The sequence below is a fragment of the Triturus cristatus genome, chromosome 2_1 (assembly GCF_964204655.1).
Source record: "Triturus cristatus chromosome 2_1, aTriCri1.1, whole genome shotgun sequence".
NCBI lineage: Eukaryota > Metazoa > Chordata > Amphibia > Caudata > Salamandridae > Triturus > Triturus cristatus.
The window spans coordinates 331,081,603-331,100,091 of record NC_140581.1 but is presented as its reverse complement, the minus strand read 5'-3'; the positions used below and the strand labels follow the sequence as shown (position 1 = coordinate 331,100,091).

Below are 18,489 nucleotides of genomic sequence, written 5' to 3'. Positions count from 1 at the left end.
GTAAGATTAGGTTTACAGTTTTCCATTCACATTATAGCAAGCTTGAAATATATAAATGGTCCATTGATCGATGACAAGCTACAACTCTAGAGCGGCAGTGGAAACCTTCAGGCTGCAAAGGCCCCTCTGGGTGGTGTACGTTCTATCTACAACTTTACCAATGGATAAAAGAGAGGTTTGTGAGTGCATGCACTGCAACGGGATGTGTGCTGGGAACAGGGAATAACAATATGGATGGCCGGGGCCAGTGCCATACTGGAGGGCCTGCCTACTCATAGCGCCGGATCGCGTGGCTTGGTGGCCAGATTACTTTTCTAACACTCCGCATCCCTTTACTTAGTAACTGTACCAAATGGATGCCACATATAAAATCACCGTACACCACGGAGGTGACACCATAAACCCTAAACTGCACACTGTGTACCTATATGCGATGTATCTGCATACCCATTATGATGAAGTAAGCAAAACAAATACTAATATGAAACTTACTCTCAGCATAGGACCATTCTGGAAAACATGAGGTTCATCACAAACCACGCAATATTCATTCAACACGGGTATCCGCTGCTCAGCAAACTTGATAGTCTAAGAGAAAAACGAAAAGAAAAAAAGTATGACACAAATTATAAATGGTAGCCTAGCCAGCAGTTGCGCCATCTTGCACTGTTTTTCCTACCTGAACTAGGAAGCCAAGTTCTCGTACTGGAATGCATTTTGCACCATAATTTGGCTAGAAGAAAACACAATCAGAACATCATTAACAGCGATTAGTTGCGATTACTTGGAAGGGAGGACAGATGTTCTGTCTACTGCATGCCTGACATTTGTTTTTTCCACATTATTCGCTTTCACTTAAATACAGTCACAATTACACCCGGTGAAGGTTTCAGTTGGGGCTGTGAAGAAAATAACATTAAGTTAATGTATGTACTCATTTGCTTTGGTTTGGATCAAATTATAAAAACACATATATTTCCAAAATCTCAGCTCAAGAACCGAACACCTTTTCTTGTCAAATAAATGACACTATTATTTGACTCATTTAAGGAGCCGTGTATATGGTGTGTGATATAGAATAGAAAGAAATATGCTGTGATTAAGACTAATACTCAGTAAAAATCTCTTAAACGGCTCCAACAGCACAACTAAATAGAGAGCCTACGTCTTCAACACAAGAAAAGAAACCCAAAACCCCCAAATCCATAACCCAAGTGGAAATGATAATAGTTCTCAATCTTAACTTTGCTTGCTTAGTTCTTATAACATGAATGCCATCTGATGTCATTGCTGGACATGCGGGCAAAGCGTCCTGATGAGCAAATAATGGCTATCCTAAACCACCACTGCACTTCGAATGGACAAAACCAATTCCATTATCTCATCTGTGGAGATGATGCAACCACATCCCTGACAGGGCTGGGTCCAATGGTTTTCCTTGGCCGTGCTTCTTAACTCTGTCTCATGAGTATTAATCTCAGTCTACTTAAGGAGGAATATAATGTTTTGTGCAATTAGTTATTCAATTCATAGACCGTGAATGCATGCTTGCACATGTGCACGCTCTATGGTTGAAAAAAGCCTTACACTGACACCCTAACGTGAAGGAAACTGCTCCAGTTTCATGAAATTGATCAGAATGAGTTCCCAGTCGTAGACCACATATGCATTAATAGCACCACCTCGTCCATACATACCATGCATACCCAACTCAGTCCTACGACTTCTATTGGCCAGAATGCCCTACCTGCTCTTCACTCTTCTCTGCATTAATTTTACAGCCCTGAGTAACCGGGATTCTGAACTTGGAAGTGGAGATGATGCCACCAACCACCACCCTCTACAAAGAGCTACCCTTCTGGAAACTCTGCGCCTAATGTCTACTAAACATATGCTTTCTCGACTACGGCTCAACTTAAAGATCTGCATTTACCGACACAGATTTGCGGTCACTCATCAGCAATTGGCATCTATTGCCTGTCCTGTTATCAGCTTTGGCCTCCTCTACGCCCAAACTACAGAAGTACTCATATTGTTACCTCCTGCTTGTTAATGCATACCAATGGTAGACGCTTGCTCCCATCAGGTTCTGCGTCATTGCACACTTCTACTAGTCGTGTTATGGTCAGAGAAGAGGCGGCAAAATCCCTCCAAGGTGCCTCATATCTCTCTTTTTGGCAGAGCACAAGTAGGGGAAGACGTGGGAGTGCAATGTGGCATTTACACTTTTGCAGTAATGTGACATAGGCCTCCAAGGGTGGATTAGTGCAGAGATATATTATAACTTGAGGTAGGTGGCCCTATCTGCTGACTGCCCAGCTTTGCACCAATCAGAGGGAAACTGTGTGTTACATGTGAACATGTGGCAGCGAATTACAAAAGTACTGTAATGGAGAACAGAGACACTGTTCTGAATTATTAAAAAGCTCATACTGCGAAACATTAATATTATGCATCCAATAAAATGCATTGCTGGTGCGTTGGGGTGCAATTGCTGCAGAGTTCAAAGGCCAAGACAACAGATCGCATCATCCAACATTCTTCATTCCTTCCTAACAAGTTAGGTGTTTCTATTAAGCACGGCTAAAGGGTCATTTTGTCATTGAGCATTCAGGCACTCGAGAGCCTCAGGTACCTTTGTCAAGAAGCAGAGAGAGGGAGTCACTGTGTTCACTACACTGTGCTGAGCGGGCTATGAACCGTTCTTGGAACTCTCGGCAGCGCGGTGTCTGCTGGCTATCAATGCCGTGCTTGAGCGCTGGCGTCGGTGTTTGTCACTCTGCCAAGCAGACATCCCTGATCCAGGGCAGGGCCTACAAAATAAACACTTCCTCTGCCCTTCTAAAACCTGTTAGTCTAGCCACTAAAGCGCAGATCACTGACAACCGAGCATGTTCACGTTTTAAACAAAAAATATTTTGATTATTAAACGGTTATACTTGACTGGAGCCTAGGTTTTCGGACCGTGCGGTGAAGCAATAATTCTTTCTTGTGCTTTTTGCGTTCCCATGCAGCCGAAATGCTAGGCAAGCCACGTTTAGCTGTCATCAAGAAATTCCTTTGTTCTTTACAATACCAAGCCTCCATGATGCTGAAGAGACATGACAGCAGCAAAAATGTCCTCTGAAGGTAAAATAAACACATTGTCATATTCAATTCTGATTAAAACGAGAGGCTGTGTAAGGCTGGCGACAGAGGAACCAGCATTCCGTATATCCTAGTTGGAAGCTTCTGCAGGGATACTGTCACATGGGTCAATTTTTAGGGCTACCGTCTTGGGTTCATTCGGCCACCTTAGGACCTCCAATGGGTGCTCTGCGCTCGGACTTCATGCCATGCGGCGTCCATACACTTGAAAGCATCTATCACGATACAGATATTGAGCAAGCTACAGATACCCAATAATAGACGCACAACTCGTGTGGACGCCTCTAAGAAACAGAACCCATCGTGGGTCGGAAATTTCACCACAATTTGAGGAAACATTAAGAAGGACCATAGCCTTGATAAAGTCGCGGGACGATTTCCCTTGTTAGCGACGAAACACGTGTCTTGAAAGGCTCTCTTTGAAGACTCAAGGATTAAAAAGAAAAGAACAACTACTTACTTTTCTATTCAAATTTGTGCCAATATTCAGCACGTTTAATAATTCCTGTAACAAAATTTTTTGTGTGCTGGGGTGTTCTCATTGACCTCCAATGGGAGTTTCCCGTCGTTCTTTTCGCCTGGGTTTTCTGGCTGAAGTGTTTCTCGTCCCCGGCTAAGTGACATGACCAGCTGAAACCGGAACAGAGGGAGGAAGGTGTGAGGAGTGCGGAGACTGAGCCCAGCTGGTGGTTTTTAAAGCACTCGGGGTGATTTCACAGAGGCGCGCGGGCCCGTTCTTACCTCTTCCGTGGCAAGCCCCATTTACGGGCCTCATTTAAGCGCCATGTTTGTGCAAGCGGCAGAAGTAGTAAGGGACTCAGGGAGTGAGGCTGTTCAGATTTGATGTTAGTCAAACATTCATTCCAGATATGGAGTCTTTCCTTGCATGGACTTGGACGCACAGGTCCCCATGCTTGGGAGGAGGCAGCACAATGTCCACCTGGACGGGCACAAACAAGGCCTTTTGTAGGCGGAGATTGCTACTCAACTAAATATATACACACTGAAACGTTTCAGAACATTTATATCTGATTTCTGCATTTTAGTGTAAGTGAAGTCTTAGATCCTTGTAAAACTCATCAAATCCTCACGAGTAGGCACCACTGCCAACATGGTATGGGAGACGGATGTCCTCAGTCCCCCATCTCCTACTCAGCTCAACGTTTTACTCTACGGCTCCTAGTTATTGTTGTCTGGTAGAGTATATTTAATACCGCATGTGACGTCCTGGTTATTTTTCAATTTAGATTCAACTGGACAATAGTTTCTTGATCTGCTTAGTTGATTTGAATTGCGGTATGCCATGGCCTGTATCCCTATTACACCCTGCATGGATTAAGCCTTTAGCTCGGCAAAAAACACATAATAATGTATTTGTACCTTATAAATAAAATGGCATAAAAGTGTGCATGTCAAACATTCCAGTATATCAACACAAAACATCACGATGTATACTCTAACTACATTATTCAATCATAAATTACCTAGTAAATACTATCAAATAGCCAAACATGGAAAGGACTGGATGCCTCTGCACTTTGATAATGGTCAATATTTTCTTTCTAGAGAATTTCGTAAATAAAATTAGCAGTATTCAGATCTAAAAACACAGTTCTTAGCTCATTGATAAAGACATCTTACAAATATTTTCTGTCCATTCACAGACCACATTCTATCCTTTAAAACATCTCTATCGCATTCAGGCCTCCATTAAACCTAGGTTGTCTAATAAAAGAGTTTTAAAAATTCAAGATACGCACAGCAGCTTGCGATGATGAGGATGGAGTTAAGATGCCAATTAACCCTGAGGTAAGAGAGAGCCTTCTGCCCTCTGTGATGGGCTCCTTCAAGAGTTCACCTTTAGATGACGTGGGGACACTAGAGTAAGACTTGAGTAACTTGTGGTTCTTAAGTCCATCTAATTCTTCCATTCTAAGGTTATTGGAATAAGAGCGGTTCAAAGGTTTATGGGGCTTCAAGGTGCTATTGTGCTCACATCTAGGGTCCCCGGAGCATGATCTTGCCAGGAGTTTATGTGGCTTTAAAGTGATGCAGTCTTCTTGTTTGACAGACGCGGAACAAGGGCGGCTCAGGAGCTTGTGCTGCTTCAAAGTCATCGCCTCTTCAGCCCTTGGGTCGCTTGACAAAGAACGGCCGAAGCTTCTGTGAGACTTAGTGGAACAGCCATCTTCAGCCTTTACTGTGCTAGAACAAGTCCTTCTGAGCAGCTTGTGAGTTTTGGAGATGCCCTCATCTTCGGTTTTCAACTTGGATTTATTTTTACCACATCCAGGTGGTGGATAACTTGGCGACCTTAAAAAGCATGGAGACAATTCAAGGACAAAATGATAACTAAGACAATCTCTCATGTTAATACATCGTTACAAATGAACACAGGAGATTTCTTGGAGATAATACAATGTTAATTAACCAATTACATACAAATATTACTGGAAATGAAAAGTATTTAATTTCATGTGCACAATTAGGAAGATTAGGATGTAGACTACTTGCTTTTGTGGCACAGATTATTGTAATAGGTATGATGTCATGCCAGTATCCCCTCCACTGTCCGTATGTCCATTGTGAAAGTTGGCCTTTGACCTATCTGCGTCAGCATTAACAAAATGGTTATGGTTCAATGGAACACATGCAGCAGGGCAACTTCTATATACATTTTATTTTTGGTTTTAGACCCGTCGACAAATCCTTATACAACGTGGTATTTCAGTGTCTAATTTGTGGGATTAAGCCCGGTTACATTTATCCAAAAACAAAACTAAACGTCCCCTACCAAAACCAGTACGTAAAAAGAAAGCATGGTTTTCATTTTAATTTATAACTATGTGCCTCACCCAAATAGTGAATCAATCCTACATCCTACAACTAGAGCATTAAGTGGAAATAAAAAACAAAACAGTAATGACTGTCTGCACAAAGAGGCCAGGGTATGTCCCATCGTACATTAATTCTCCCCTCAAGTACATATAACACATCAACATATATTTGCCAAATAAATAACAAACCTGCATTTCCACCATGCCAACTACACTACACACTAATAAACCACACCACCACAAACTAGATCACACATTTGACAATACAACATGCTTGCCAACATATTGTCCTCATTACACTGTACCACCATGAGGTGTTATATATGAGATGTCCTCTTTTGGGATACAATACCCCTGTTTTCCCCAAACCATATGTCAAAGATCTAACATAACTAAAACCAATGTAAGCCATTTGTGATATTCTAAAATTGGTTACATCACTTCTTACATTGGTAAGTTTATACCGCTTAGCAGAAGTAATTGGTAAGGTCTAGCACGCTGGTTTGGGTATGGAGGAGGCTATGTGTGTAGTGCTAAAGTCTAGATTAATGTAAGGAATATTTAGGATATGCATCACACACAACCAAAGAGACAAGCTGGCAATCATGGTATATTAATCAAGAGATATAATGTCAATAGGTGAAACAAAGACAGTAAAGTGCCCAAAAATACTCTGTATTTCTGAAAGCTGTTCAAATTTAGGGCAAGGCACTCAAAGCACCCCATGACTGGCAGTTCGCTATGTTTGGCCATACTACAAATGTATATATCCATATTTAACGAGAATAAATAAAAAGAGATGTACTATTGAGTAGATGATTTCAACAAACATCTCTCATATACATTCTAGCCTTTCTCACATGGCAAGCAGATGTTTGAAAGGTTAACAATCCTAGAGAGATGTGCAAAAAAGATTCCTCTTAGCAGGTTCTACTAATTCTAATTAGGTTCTTGGCCTAAAAGTGAACTAGTGGACATTAATCAATTCAGATTAATACAGTATATACATATAAAGAAGCAAAATTGAAAATGTGAAACTTTCTCTATTTGATTGTGAATTACACAGCATATTTCACTATTTGAGTATTTGTTGAGTATGTTCTTCCTTTAGTAAAAGTGTACAGCAATATGTACAGAACAGACGATCCAGGGATTAGACTTCAGCATTATCAGATATGGTAAAGAAATTGATAACATTAGTTTCAACAGTATCATAACCCATCTGGGAATGGGTGGTCGGTTATATACCAGAGAAGCCAATATGAACATCATTGGTCTATGACACAATTGTGATCCATTAATACAAGCAAATCAAATATGTCAGAAAATGTCAGTGAAGGAACAATATTAGGCACCTGCATCCACCAATTAATAGCCAATAATCAAATAGTGGGTAATTTATTGCCATCTAATCTTTAAAAGGGAGAATTTATCCTGTTGGTTAGACATGGATAACATTATTTCTCCATTCAGAGAGGTACCACACTTTATTCCACCAAATATGTAGAGTTGGTGGATTAGCATTTTCCAAGAAAATTCTATTGTTAATTTATTAGCAACTAAAAAAGAGATAGAAGATATCCCAAACTGGGTTTTAAGTGGTTATGGGTCTTATTCCACAATCTCCGATCAAGCATTTTATGGGGTGGTACTGGACTGTTATGTCTATGTATGTTTTGATGATGCTAAGGAGACCATATAATTATGCCTTAGCATGGGTGTGTTCATTTAATATAGAGGCCTTCCTTTGTGTGGAGTCTTTAATTGCAAATTACAACACTATTCAGCTCAGAGGGGAACTTTAATCTTTCACTACTCAACATTAACAGCAGCAGGCAGGTAGTTTCCTAAAATATTACCTTACTGGAGCTCAGTTTCGCACAATAATGGTGCTCTGAACGTAACATATACTAATGTTTCCAATGCTTCAAATTAAGTCAATTTTATCATCTAAATATTACCACCTGCCCAACACAGAGCTCCGAGTGAGCAGTGCCCCAACCAGCTCCATAGAGATGCAAAGGGAAAAAGGTATGTAGGACCAGATGCTATGGATATGCAACCCACTGGGACACTAAAATGAAAAACTTATGGTCTCTAGTGGGATTCGAGAGGTGGGAAAAGACACATCATTCGCCAACAATTTTGCATAATATATAATGCTGCAACACAGACTGGAAGTTCTTAAGCTAATTAATTAGGGATATTTGATGAACAATATATATGGTGATAATATTAATAAATATGGCATATATTACATTAGCATACAATAAGCACTAGTTATCATGAAATATTAAGGTTTATGTATTTGCTGACTAAGGGAATCCAGACAAGAGTTCCTCATTTCTACCATGCAACTACTTCACAGGTAGATCTGCCGGATTCCTATCTTGTATAATATTTCAAGCAGCATCTTGCTACCATTATCAGAGGTTTTAGGATTTCATCATATTCTTACATGGATGCCATGAAGTTTAGTTTGCCTTTTCATACTGCCATTGGGAAGTATAACTCACTAACGCACTCCTGCTCAGCTGCCATCCACCAACTGGGAGAAAAACTCCCCGTAGATAGTTGGGAATAAAACTAAGGGCCTGACTACGAGAACAGCGGTAAGGGAACTGCAGTCGAAACGGCGTCAGAAACCCTGCTGCCTAGTTGGCGGTCCACCTGCTATATTACGATGTTGGCAGTTTGCAGAATGGAAGACCACTGGAGCACCGCCGCCCCCGCCAGCCATTCCCCGACCACCGCAACAGCCGCATTGGGAAAGCAGATGTCAGAGGGAGGTATAGACAAGATCACTGTCGTCGCAATTATGAGTTGGCTTTTCGTCGAGCTGACCGTGACGGGAAGACCACCTACTTCGAATCGGCTGAATCGATGGAATTGGGATACTTATTCACTGTTTCTTTTTATTTTCTTCAGTCTCCCATGGGGATCCCTTCCTCCAGGGCCCCGCTTCACAGCGGCATCTTGACCCTGAAGAAAATAACCCTGTTGGTGCTGAACTCCAGGTAATTCCGTTTTACACTATTTACTCACTGACTGGACTGGGCACATATTGTCCGGACTCCAGCCATGGTAAAGTACTGGTAGTAGGTACTTTTTTACATGTCATGCATATGTGTACATTTAACACTTGTGCAGTTAAAATATACACACCAGCATCAACACATTTGAAAAAATATTACCCGCCATCAGAAACACAGCCGCTGGCCAGTGGTGACATCGTAATATGGTAGGTGGGCAGGAGACCGCCGCAGTATGGAGGTAAGACCATTGAACTCGTAATCAGGTCTTAAGTCTCTTTGGCCTCTGGCCTTGGATACTCTTCCTACCCCTGACCTAAAAGTAAAGACCATGGTCTTCTTCTTTGGTCAAGATTTTTCTCTCAGAAGCAAGATCAACACAGTATTTTCCATCAATGTTATCTGCCATGAAAGACATTTGATCAATTCCATCCGAGTAGAAAACAGTGGTGGTTGGGGCGTATATCTTCTCTGGCTGTTTATAAATGCCTTTTATTTGGGACTACTGTCACAATCCTTAGCTAAATAAATTACAAAAAAGTATATTGGCTCATCTGGCTAGGAAGCTAACACAATTCAACCAAATCTCAAAAGACAAAAGGGCAGGACTAGTGTTATGTTTCTTGGTCAGTAGTATTTAAAATGCTATGTACTGTCCACTGGGCTTCCCGTCAGCATGTCCTAGATTTGTTACGGAAAGGTTACGTCCCTTCTAACGGTCCAAATGTCTTCAATTGAGTGGTCTGTCCCTTCTGCAAGAACCACACTTCAGGCATGCTAGGCTAGGGGAAGATCTTTTTCCTTTCTTGTCGCCCAGCTCTAGAACTGTATTACTGTTAGCTGCATAAAATCATTAGCCATCTTACCTCCTGAAACGCTCCTAAATCCCAGCGTTTCTGCCAATTTTCACTTATGTTATTTCTCATCTGGTATGTTTTAGAATGTGGCCTCCAATTATTCTAGCACCAAGAAACCAAATGGTAACTGTGCAGTCCATTGATTCCTTTTCTTGAACGTGTTCCTTCTTTATATGACTGTTGCTTGATCTGAGCGAATCACAAGGAATTAGATAATCTGGACTAGATATATGACCAAGATGTCTCAGGTAGTTTTTTAATGGTCTAGCTCTCAATGATCCATATATAACAGTTTGATCATTATTCCACATTCCTACAAAGAAAGGCACGCATGTGCCATGTGAACCACTGGATAATTAGAGTTTCCACAGGAGAGATATGGTAAAGTGCAGCCTTCCATATTCATAGATCAAAGATTTCCCAAAAAACTTTCTTATTTTAAACTGATGATTTTCAGTCATAGAGTCCTCCCACCCTCGGGTTGAACTTGTATGACTCAACAAATCCTGGAAACGGGTAGCATTTATAAATACCTTAGTATGCAGTGAGGGATACGAAGAAACGCAGTAAGGCCTAAAACCTCTGTCCAAATATCCATTACATTTTAAATCATTGATGGGGGTGAGAAAGATCAATTTGTGCTTCTTGATCACGAGAAGACACTAGGGAAAGAGATTATTGCTATTGCTCCATAGTCACCCAAATTTAGAAAATAATGAACGAAAATGAAATAATGTACATTTGATTTGAACATAATTGAGACGAAGATTAGGAGGAAGTTTAAGTGCTAAAGAAGTGTCCACAGTAGGCTGGTTGGCATTACATTTTTTCAAGACTTTAATAATTACCTAGAAATTCCACTATGCGATGTAATAATTGATAGTGAACCGATGTAGAAGGTAAACTTGACCGAGGTGGCACAATGCAGTTCCCAACACCTAGGATTACATACAACTACAAAAATCACAATCTATGTAATCATAATATGCACTTCTATTACCTGCGCAATGTAGAAAAGATGTGCAGAGGAGATTTCACTTTCTTGTCAATTATTTTCTTGTGCGGACAATTTGTTTTTTCTTTACTTTGTTTCCACTGTTGTGTTACAAATGTCTGCATAATCCTGCAAATTAAAACACATCTTGGTTAATCTGCTATAGTCAGAACAACAAGGGTTCGGCAACAAACTACCACACTGTTGGCCCTGTGGTCTATGAAGAGACACCTAAATAGCCATTTAGTTGTGCTTCACAATCCTAGAAAAATGTATTGCCAAATTATTAGGAAAAAGTGCTCTATGTATATGATATGAGTAAGGAACTGAATGATGTATAATGTCCCAACATAGCATCTAGCATGTCTTTAATGCACAGGGTATCCTCAGAAAATGCATAGCTCTGGCAAGTAAGAGACCCAGTTATATAAAAGCTCAAACTGATAAACCTCCTAGAAGTCTGGTGTAAGACTTGGCCCTTTTTGGCTAAAGTTCCCTAAACCTTTTGCTTCCCCCTAGACCTTTTTTATGACATAGTGTTGCCAACTTGGATGCTTTCCCACTGCTAAACAGTGTCAAAGTGCAAGTGTTCCCTGTATAAAGTGTAATGGTAATTGGTTGTCCATGATTGGTATGTTTGCCTTGCTAGTAAAGTCCCTAGTAAAGTGCAATATGTGTGCCAGGGCTGGTAATACAAATGCTACTAGTGGGCCTGCAGCACTAATTGTGCCACCCACACAAGTAGCCTTAAAAAGGGAATTCAGGCCTGCCATTGCAGTGCCTGCGCGCAGTTTGTTAAACTGCAATATTGTTCTGAGAAGTGCACTCACTTGCAAGACCTTACCCTCACCTCCCTATGGTAGGTCTAGGGTACCCCCTGGGCAGGGTGCAGTGCATGTGTAAGGTAGGACGTGTACTAAGGTGTGTGCCATGTCCTGACAGTGAAATAATCTCCATTTCGTTTTTCACTGTGGAAAGACCATCGTGCCCATAGGATAGAATGGGAAGGCTGTGCTCCGGCCCATTTTAGTATCTCGCAATCATCTACTGGAACCCACTCTGGTCAGATGGACCTTTTTACTTGCCCAATAGCGTGGAGGGAAAAACACAATTATCAAAATTACTGTCCACAAATTGCCATAATCAAGGACTCGAGACTTAATCTCTTGGCTCTCTGGTTTTTATTATCAGCATAAAGATTTGCAGATACAAAGTCCTCAATACGAGGCACAACAAGTACATAGGCACTAACACAAATGCTACTCTACGAAGAATCCGCATACGGCTAAAAATAACTAAGAGTACAATCTCTAAAAGCATGAGGTAGAACACCACCAAGCAAATGTCGATACTAGGGACACTGAACCATACCATCTCTGTCCCTACTCTGCACTAGATGACATCCCTACTTAGCAATCCCTTGAGACCCTCATTGAATAAAAGGTGTCAGAGTGAAACTTCATAAGAAGACTTCACTTAGAGAGCTTGGTCTAAGTTGCCCCCTCTATCCCTTCGCCTAGCCTTCCTCTGCTCTGGGCTGTTCTGAACTGCCTCCACCCTCGGGGCGCTGTCCCTAATACAGAACCCCAAATCCCAGAACACGCCCTTTGCGCCTCCTCTTCTGCGGGGTCGTCTTTCAGTAAATTTCCACAGAGCGCTGTCCAGTTCCATCGTCCATCGCTTGGCCTTGAGTCCCAGACGCCATCCGCACTAGGAGTTACGATTGGCACATTCCAATACACTCCCATGTCTGGCTTTTACTACATAAGTCAATTTGTGAACAAAGAGCTTCTCTACTAACGAGCAACTGTCCTTGCACCTGGGGTGAGATCATGCAAAGCAGACATTCTTCACATCTTTTAAATTGCAATTTACTACAGCCTAAACCCTCTACTGGAATAAATCCTTTTTGGCCTATTGCCCTTGGCTAACATAAGAAAATACCAGGCCTTTCGCCTCAACGATATATGCGAATTCTGGCCACTACTTCGGTTACACAAGCAGGTTTAAATCACAGTATTGACATTTACGTCTTTCTTTCATGTGTGGTCAAACTAAACAGTCTACAGACACGAATTCTAATCTACACATTTTACAACACATTGTTCGAAAAAAAGGACTAAGCTCTATGCATTGCTTCAATATATACATAAGATGCTTGTACATAGCTGACACTTCTATTGAAATCGATATAGGTTATACAGTTCTTAATACATTGCACACAAAATACCTGAGCACACATTTGATTATATGCGGGTGCCAACTAACAGTGAATATAACGCACCCCTACAATTTTCAAACTTTTAAGCGCTACATCAGTTCCCCCCTTTGATGACATCCGTCATCACACCATTACAATTCTCTTCTTTTAGAACTGATTTAGACCGCGCTAGTCATAACTTTGCCATGTCGAACTCCCTCCAGTCTCTTAAGACTCTCATATTGCTGTTCCTGGAGCTTCGCCATCCTTTTCTCGTTTGCCTTAAGAGCCCTTTCAACCTTGCCTCCTTGATACCACTTCCATGCCTTCACGCATCCCCACAAACAAATCACGCAAACCACAGCAATGATAATTGGCTTCAACACTGATCCCAGAAATCCTCTTCCCAGATTCGCAAACCAAGTTCCCACTCTTCCAAATCCTAATCCAATCTTTTCCCACACATTCTCCTCCGTCAAATCCATAATCTCCTTGTGAATGGTCGTGATGTTGTCTATGTACTTCCCTATCTCCTTCGTGTTGTCTGGAATATATGTGCAGCATTCCTGAACCTTCAATAATTTGCAGACTCCGCCTTCTTTTGCTAATAATACGTCTGAAGCAAGGCGATTCTGCATAACCATATTCCGTATCGACAACATCTCTCCAGCCACCAACAACAAAGATCTCGCCGTGTTCATAGATAACTCATCAACCACAGTCGCCAACCTCCTGATCTTCACATCATTCAACACCACACCCATACTAGGTATCATTGCTCCGTATATGTCCCCAATCACTGCACCGGCGTTCGTAGCCCTTCGTTTCCTAGACTGTCGCTTCGTCTCTAACAACTCCAAGTCCTCGGTGTGATAGATCTTCGGGAATATAATAGCCAAATAGCATATGCCATACCAATTCGCAGGTAGCCTGACATAAGCATTCTTCCCACATACATAATATACTGTCGGAATTACCTCTACCGGACCTACCATAAAATTCTTAGCAGAAGCTTCCACTGTAAAGGTCTGAGAACAAGTGCTATGTCCTACTGCGACCTTATCCGTATCGGATTGAGGCCGTCCAATACACAAATTCCCTCTCTGTACCTCATCTAACGCTATTGGTCCATAACTTCCCTTGGATCTGTGAGCCCTCTCCTCGTCTGTCCAATCTACTGGACTATCTCCGGTGTGTCGTGTCTGGGTCAACTTTCTGTATCGGTCCTCTACCTGATCTATGAATTTCTTCTCTATCTCAGATAAAGCACATGTCAGGTTATTCCTGTGAGCATGCGCCGTATCCAACTTCATAGTCGGTCTAAAATACTTCAGGAGTCTGTCCTCTTTCTTGTTAGAATCATATTTGTTCAAATGCTTGATTGCTGGAACTTCAGGAAGTACCGTGTCAAAATTTGAAAAGAAATACTCGAACTGTCTCCTGTCATAAAATAAACTAAGCAATAAACTACAAGAAATCCCATATGTCAATGGGAGATGATGATACTTGATACCCTCATCCACTGAAGCAGGCAACTGCATGCACACATAGCAATCCTTCACATCCATCGCATAAACATACTCATACAGCAACTTTGCATAAGCATTAAGCTTAAAATCACCCCTCGACAAATCCATGTGGAGTCTGCGATCATCCCTCAACTTCGATATTTCCTGTTCTCCGATACTGACACCTCTCTGCCCTGGGGTATTAGGTGTGGGTGCTCCCTGAACCTTCCCCTCTTGCCTGTGAGCCACCATGTATGAACTTATCACTACCGCAAATATGGTGATTATCACAACTCCTACCAATGTGCCTATTATCAGTTTAGCCCTACGGTGTGGGTTTGCAGGATCTGCCATCTTCGGAATATACTCAGTGTCCAATACAGTCTCTGAAAGGGTAAGTCTCTTTCTCATCAGTGTCTCTTTCGTGAACTTAGGCAAACCTCCCTAACTTTTCTTCGTTCTATAACGGAAAAATCCCTAATTTTGTTCTTCTTCCGCTCGGATCTAGGTTATCTTCTTCTCTGCTTGCAACCTTCTCAAATCAATCTAACATAAGCGCTGGTTCCAACAGTTCCAAGACTCCCTGCAATATTTCGAGCTTAAGAATGATCAGTTCTTGTGGGTCTGGCACAGTCGTGAACGTCGGGAACTCTAAATTGTCCAAGATCATGCCTCGAATGACACTCAGGAATGGCGGACTCGGAATATGAATCGTCAAAATTCCTTCGATCTCCAATCCCGGAACCTTCAGCAACACTTCCACCCTCTGGAGCGGGACACTGTTGACCAATGTCATCGACCTCAACCTTCCCGTGCTCGGTAACCCTGGCATCAGTCACTTGATATGCCCACTCTGGTGAAGCGTACTTCCGACTTGGCACTCGAGTTCTCTTGGACCTTCTCACACCACCTTGAGGATTCTCCTCGTCTCCTGATTCTTCTTCTGGCTCTTCCGAAACTGGTGCAAGATCTGTGTCCGGAGCCAACCTCAGGTCTACCCGGTTCTGTCTTGCGGGCCAAACCCTTTCTGCTTCGGTAGCACCTCCGGTCTTCTCTTCGATACCCGGTGCACTGACCTCCTCTTCTTCGGCAGAACTTGATTCTGTACTACCCACTGCACCTCTTGCTCTTTCGCCGGTTTCTGGGTCAGTACTTCTTTCACGCTCTTCCCCAGTACGATTCAGTGCACCATCAGCCGCTTCAGCAACCCTTACAGCTTGACTGGCCCTCTCAGGAGGCTCGGTCGGCTCACTGGGATCTTGGTTCTCGAGAGGGGCTGTATCTTCCAAGGGTGCTGGAACTCTATGGGTATGAGAAGCATGCACCCAGTTCGGTAAACCTCCACACTTGACAGCTGTGTTCGTGACAAGGATCACTTGGAAAGGGCCGCGCCACCTAGCATCCAAACAACTCTTCCTCACGTGCTTTCGGACTAGGACCCAATCGCCTGGGTCCAAGTCGTGGCACCGGTCACTCGCAGCTGGAACCGTTGCTGTCTGCACCTGCTGAGACACAGAACGGACCACGTCAGCAAGGCCTTTACAATAGTCCAGGATCATATCATCAGTGATATTTATCAGAGCAGTAGCAGGTATTGCAGGCAAACGCATCGCTCTTCCCATGAGGATTTCATGGGGTGACAACCCAGTCCTTCTATCAGGCACACTTCGGAGGCTCATAAGGACCAAAGGCAATGCGTCAGGCCATTTCAGAGACGTAGACGAACACACTTTCGCCATCCGAGCCTTCAGAGTTCCATTCACCTGCTCCACTATCCCTGAAGCTTCTGGTCTATAGCTACAGTGTAACTTCTGGTCTATATTCAAAGCAGCACAAAGCAACTTCATAACTTCGCTGTGGAAATGAGTTCCTCTGTCCGATTCAAAGGACGTCGGGAACCCGTACCTTGGAATGAGTTCTCTCAATAATAGTTTCGCTACTGTGAGTGTGTCACATCTGCGTGTAGGGTACGCCTCCACCCACCTGGAAAAGACACATACTATCACTAATATGTACCTCAACCCATTACACTTCGGCATTTCGACAAAATCCAACTGCATCCTATTGAAAGGTCCCCCTGACCTCCCTATGTGGCTCAACGTCACAGCGGTTCTTTTCCCCACATTCATCTGTTGACAAGTGACACACCTCTGGCACACAGTTTCAGCCACTGCACGAAACTTCGGGTTGTACCAAGTCTGACGAAACACTCTCATCATGGTATCCCTACCCAGATGTACAGCACCATGTATCAACCTCGCCATGGGATTCAACAAACTTTCCGGCAACACCGCTCGTCCATCATTCGAAACCCATATATCCACATCTCCCTTCTCACATCCAGCTCGTATCCAGCTGTCACGTTCCTGATCCGAGACCCCTTCCTGAAGCTGTTTCAGTTCCTCCCATGAGTCTGCCATTGCTAACATCTGACCATACACCCTCTCCTCCCCAGTTTCCTCCATGTAGGTCTCAGTGAAGTTGCATCCCTGTTCTGCACAAAATCGGGCTACTTCATCAGCATAGTTATTTCCCAACGAAACAAAATCATTTCCCTTTGTGTGTGCAGCACATTTAACAACAGCAATTTCATCAGGACCTTGCAATGCTTTTAACAGTTTCCGTACATGTTCACCATTTCTTATAGGAGAACCTGAAGACGTCATAAACCCTCTCTGGGACCATAGCTGTCCGAAGTCATGAACCACACCAAACCCATACTGGCTGTCCGTGTAAATAGTTACACGGATCTTGTCGGCTGCCAAACAGGCACGAGTCAAGGCAATGAGCTCAGCCACCTGCGCGGAGTGTACTCCTTCTAAACAAGCGGCTTCAACCACACCCGTGATGGTGCATACAGCAAACGCTGCTCTCAATCGACCGACACTGTCTCTTAAACATGAACCGTCCACAAAGAAAATCTCATCTGACACTGGGAGTGGTTCATCGACAATGTCAGGCCTCGGTTTGGTGCATAGTTCCGTAACGTCGAGACAATCATGGTCCTCACAATCTTCATTATCATCTATAATTGGAACAGGTAACAATGTAGCAGGATTTAAAACAGCACACCTCTTCAATGTCACATTATCGGCTGCAAGGATAACTTGCTCATAACGAGTCAGCCTAATATTCGTGAGGTGCTGTGTTTTAGTCCTAGTCATCAACAATTCAACAGAGTGCGGCACATGTACAGTAAGAGGATGACCCATCACAATGCTCTCACATCTCTCGATGCTGACACCTGTTGCCGCAACGGATCTGAGACATCCGGGCAACGCAGAAGCTACTGGATCTAAAGTAGCTGAGAAATAGGCAACTGGTCTACGGACACCTCCATGATTCTGGGTTAACACTGCTAATGCGCAACCTTCTCTTTCGCAGCAGAACAATGCAAATGCCTTGTTGTAATCCGGCATTCCCAACGCAGGAGCGCTACATAAGGCTTCTCTCAGCCTCAGAAATGATTTCAAACAGTCGTCGTCCCATGGTACCGGATCACTTACATCCTTTCGCGTCAGCCGCTGTAAAGGCTTCGCTTCAAAGGAAAAGTTTGGGATCCACTGGCGGCAATAGCCCACCATTCCCAAAAACATTCTAACTTCCCTCTGCGTCGAGGGAACTGGCATTCTCAGAATCGCATCAATGCGATCTGGAGACACTTTCCTTTTACCCTTTTCAATCCTGTGCCCCAAATACTGTACCTCAGGTAAACAGTATTGCAACTTGTTTGGAGACACCTTGTGACCATTCTCTCCCAGGAAATTCAACAACGCAATGGTATCGACCCTGCAAGCGTCTTCTGTCTCTGACGCAACAAGCAGGTCGTCAATGTATTGCACCAAAACAGAGTTTTTCGGCAACACAAGACCTTCAAGATTCTTCTTTAAGAGCTGATTAAAAATTGACGGGCT

At 42.9% G+C, this 18,489-nt stretch overlaps 1 protein-coding gene across 1 annotated transcript in view; it reads right to left on the bottom strand.

The window, feature by feature from the left end:
- Positions 1–18,489, bottom strand: part of PARP8 (poly(ADP-ribose) polymerase family member 8) — a 788,553-nt gene that overhangs the window by 280,526 nt on the left and 489,538 nt on the right. The window contains exons 11-14 of the mRNA XM_085631232.1: positions 10,874–10,996; positions 4,908–5,460; positions 680–733; positions 493–588 (exon numbers count right to left, since the gene is read on the bottom strand). Of these exons, the coding sequence (XP_085487358.1) occupies positions 493–588; positions 680–733; positions 4,908–5,460; positions 10,874–10,996 (826 nt within the window). The remainder of the gene's footprint in view (positions 1–492; positions 589–679; positions 734–4,907; positions 5,461–10,873; positions 10,997–18,489) is intronic.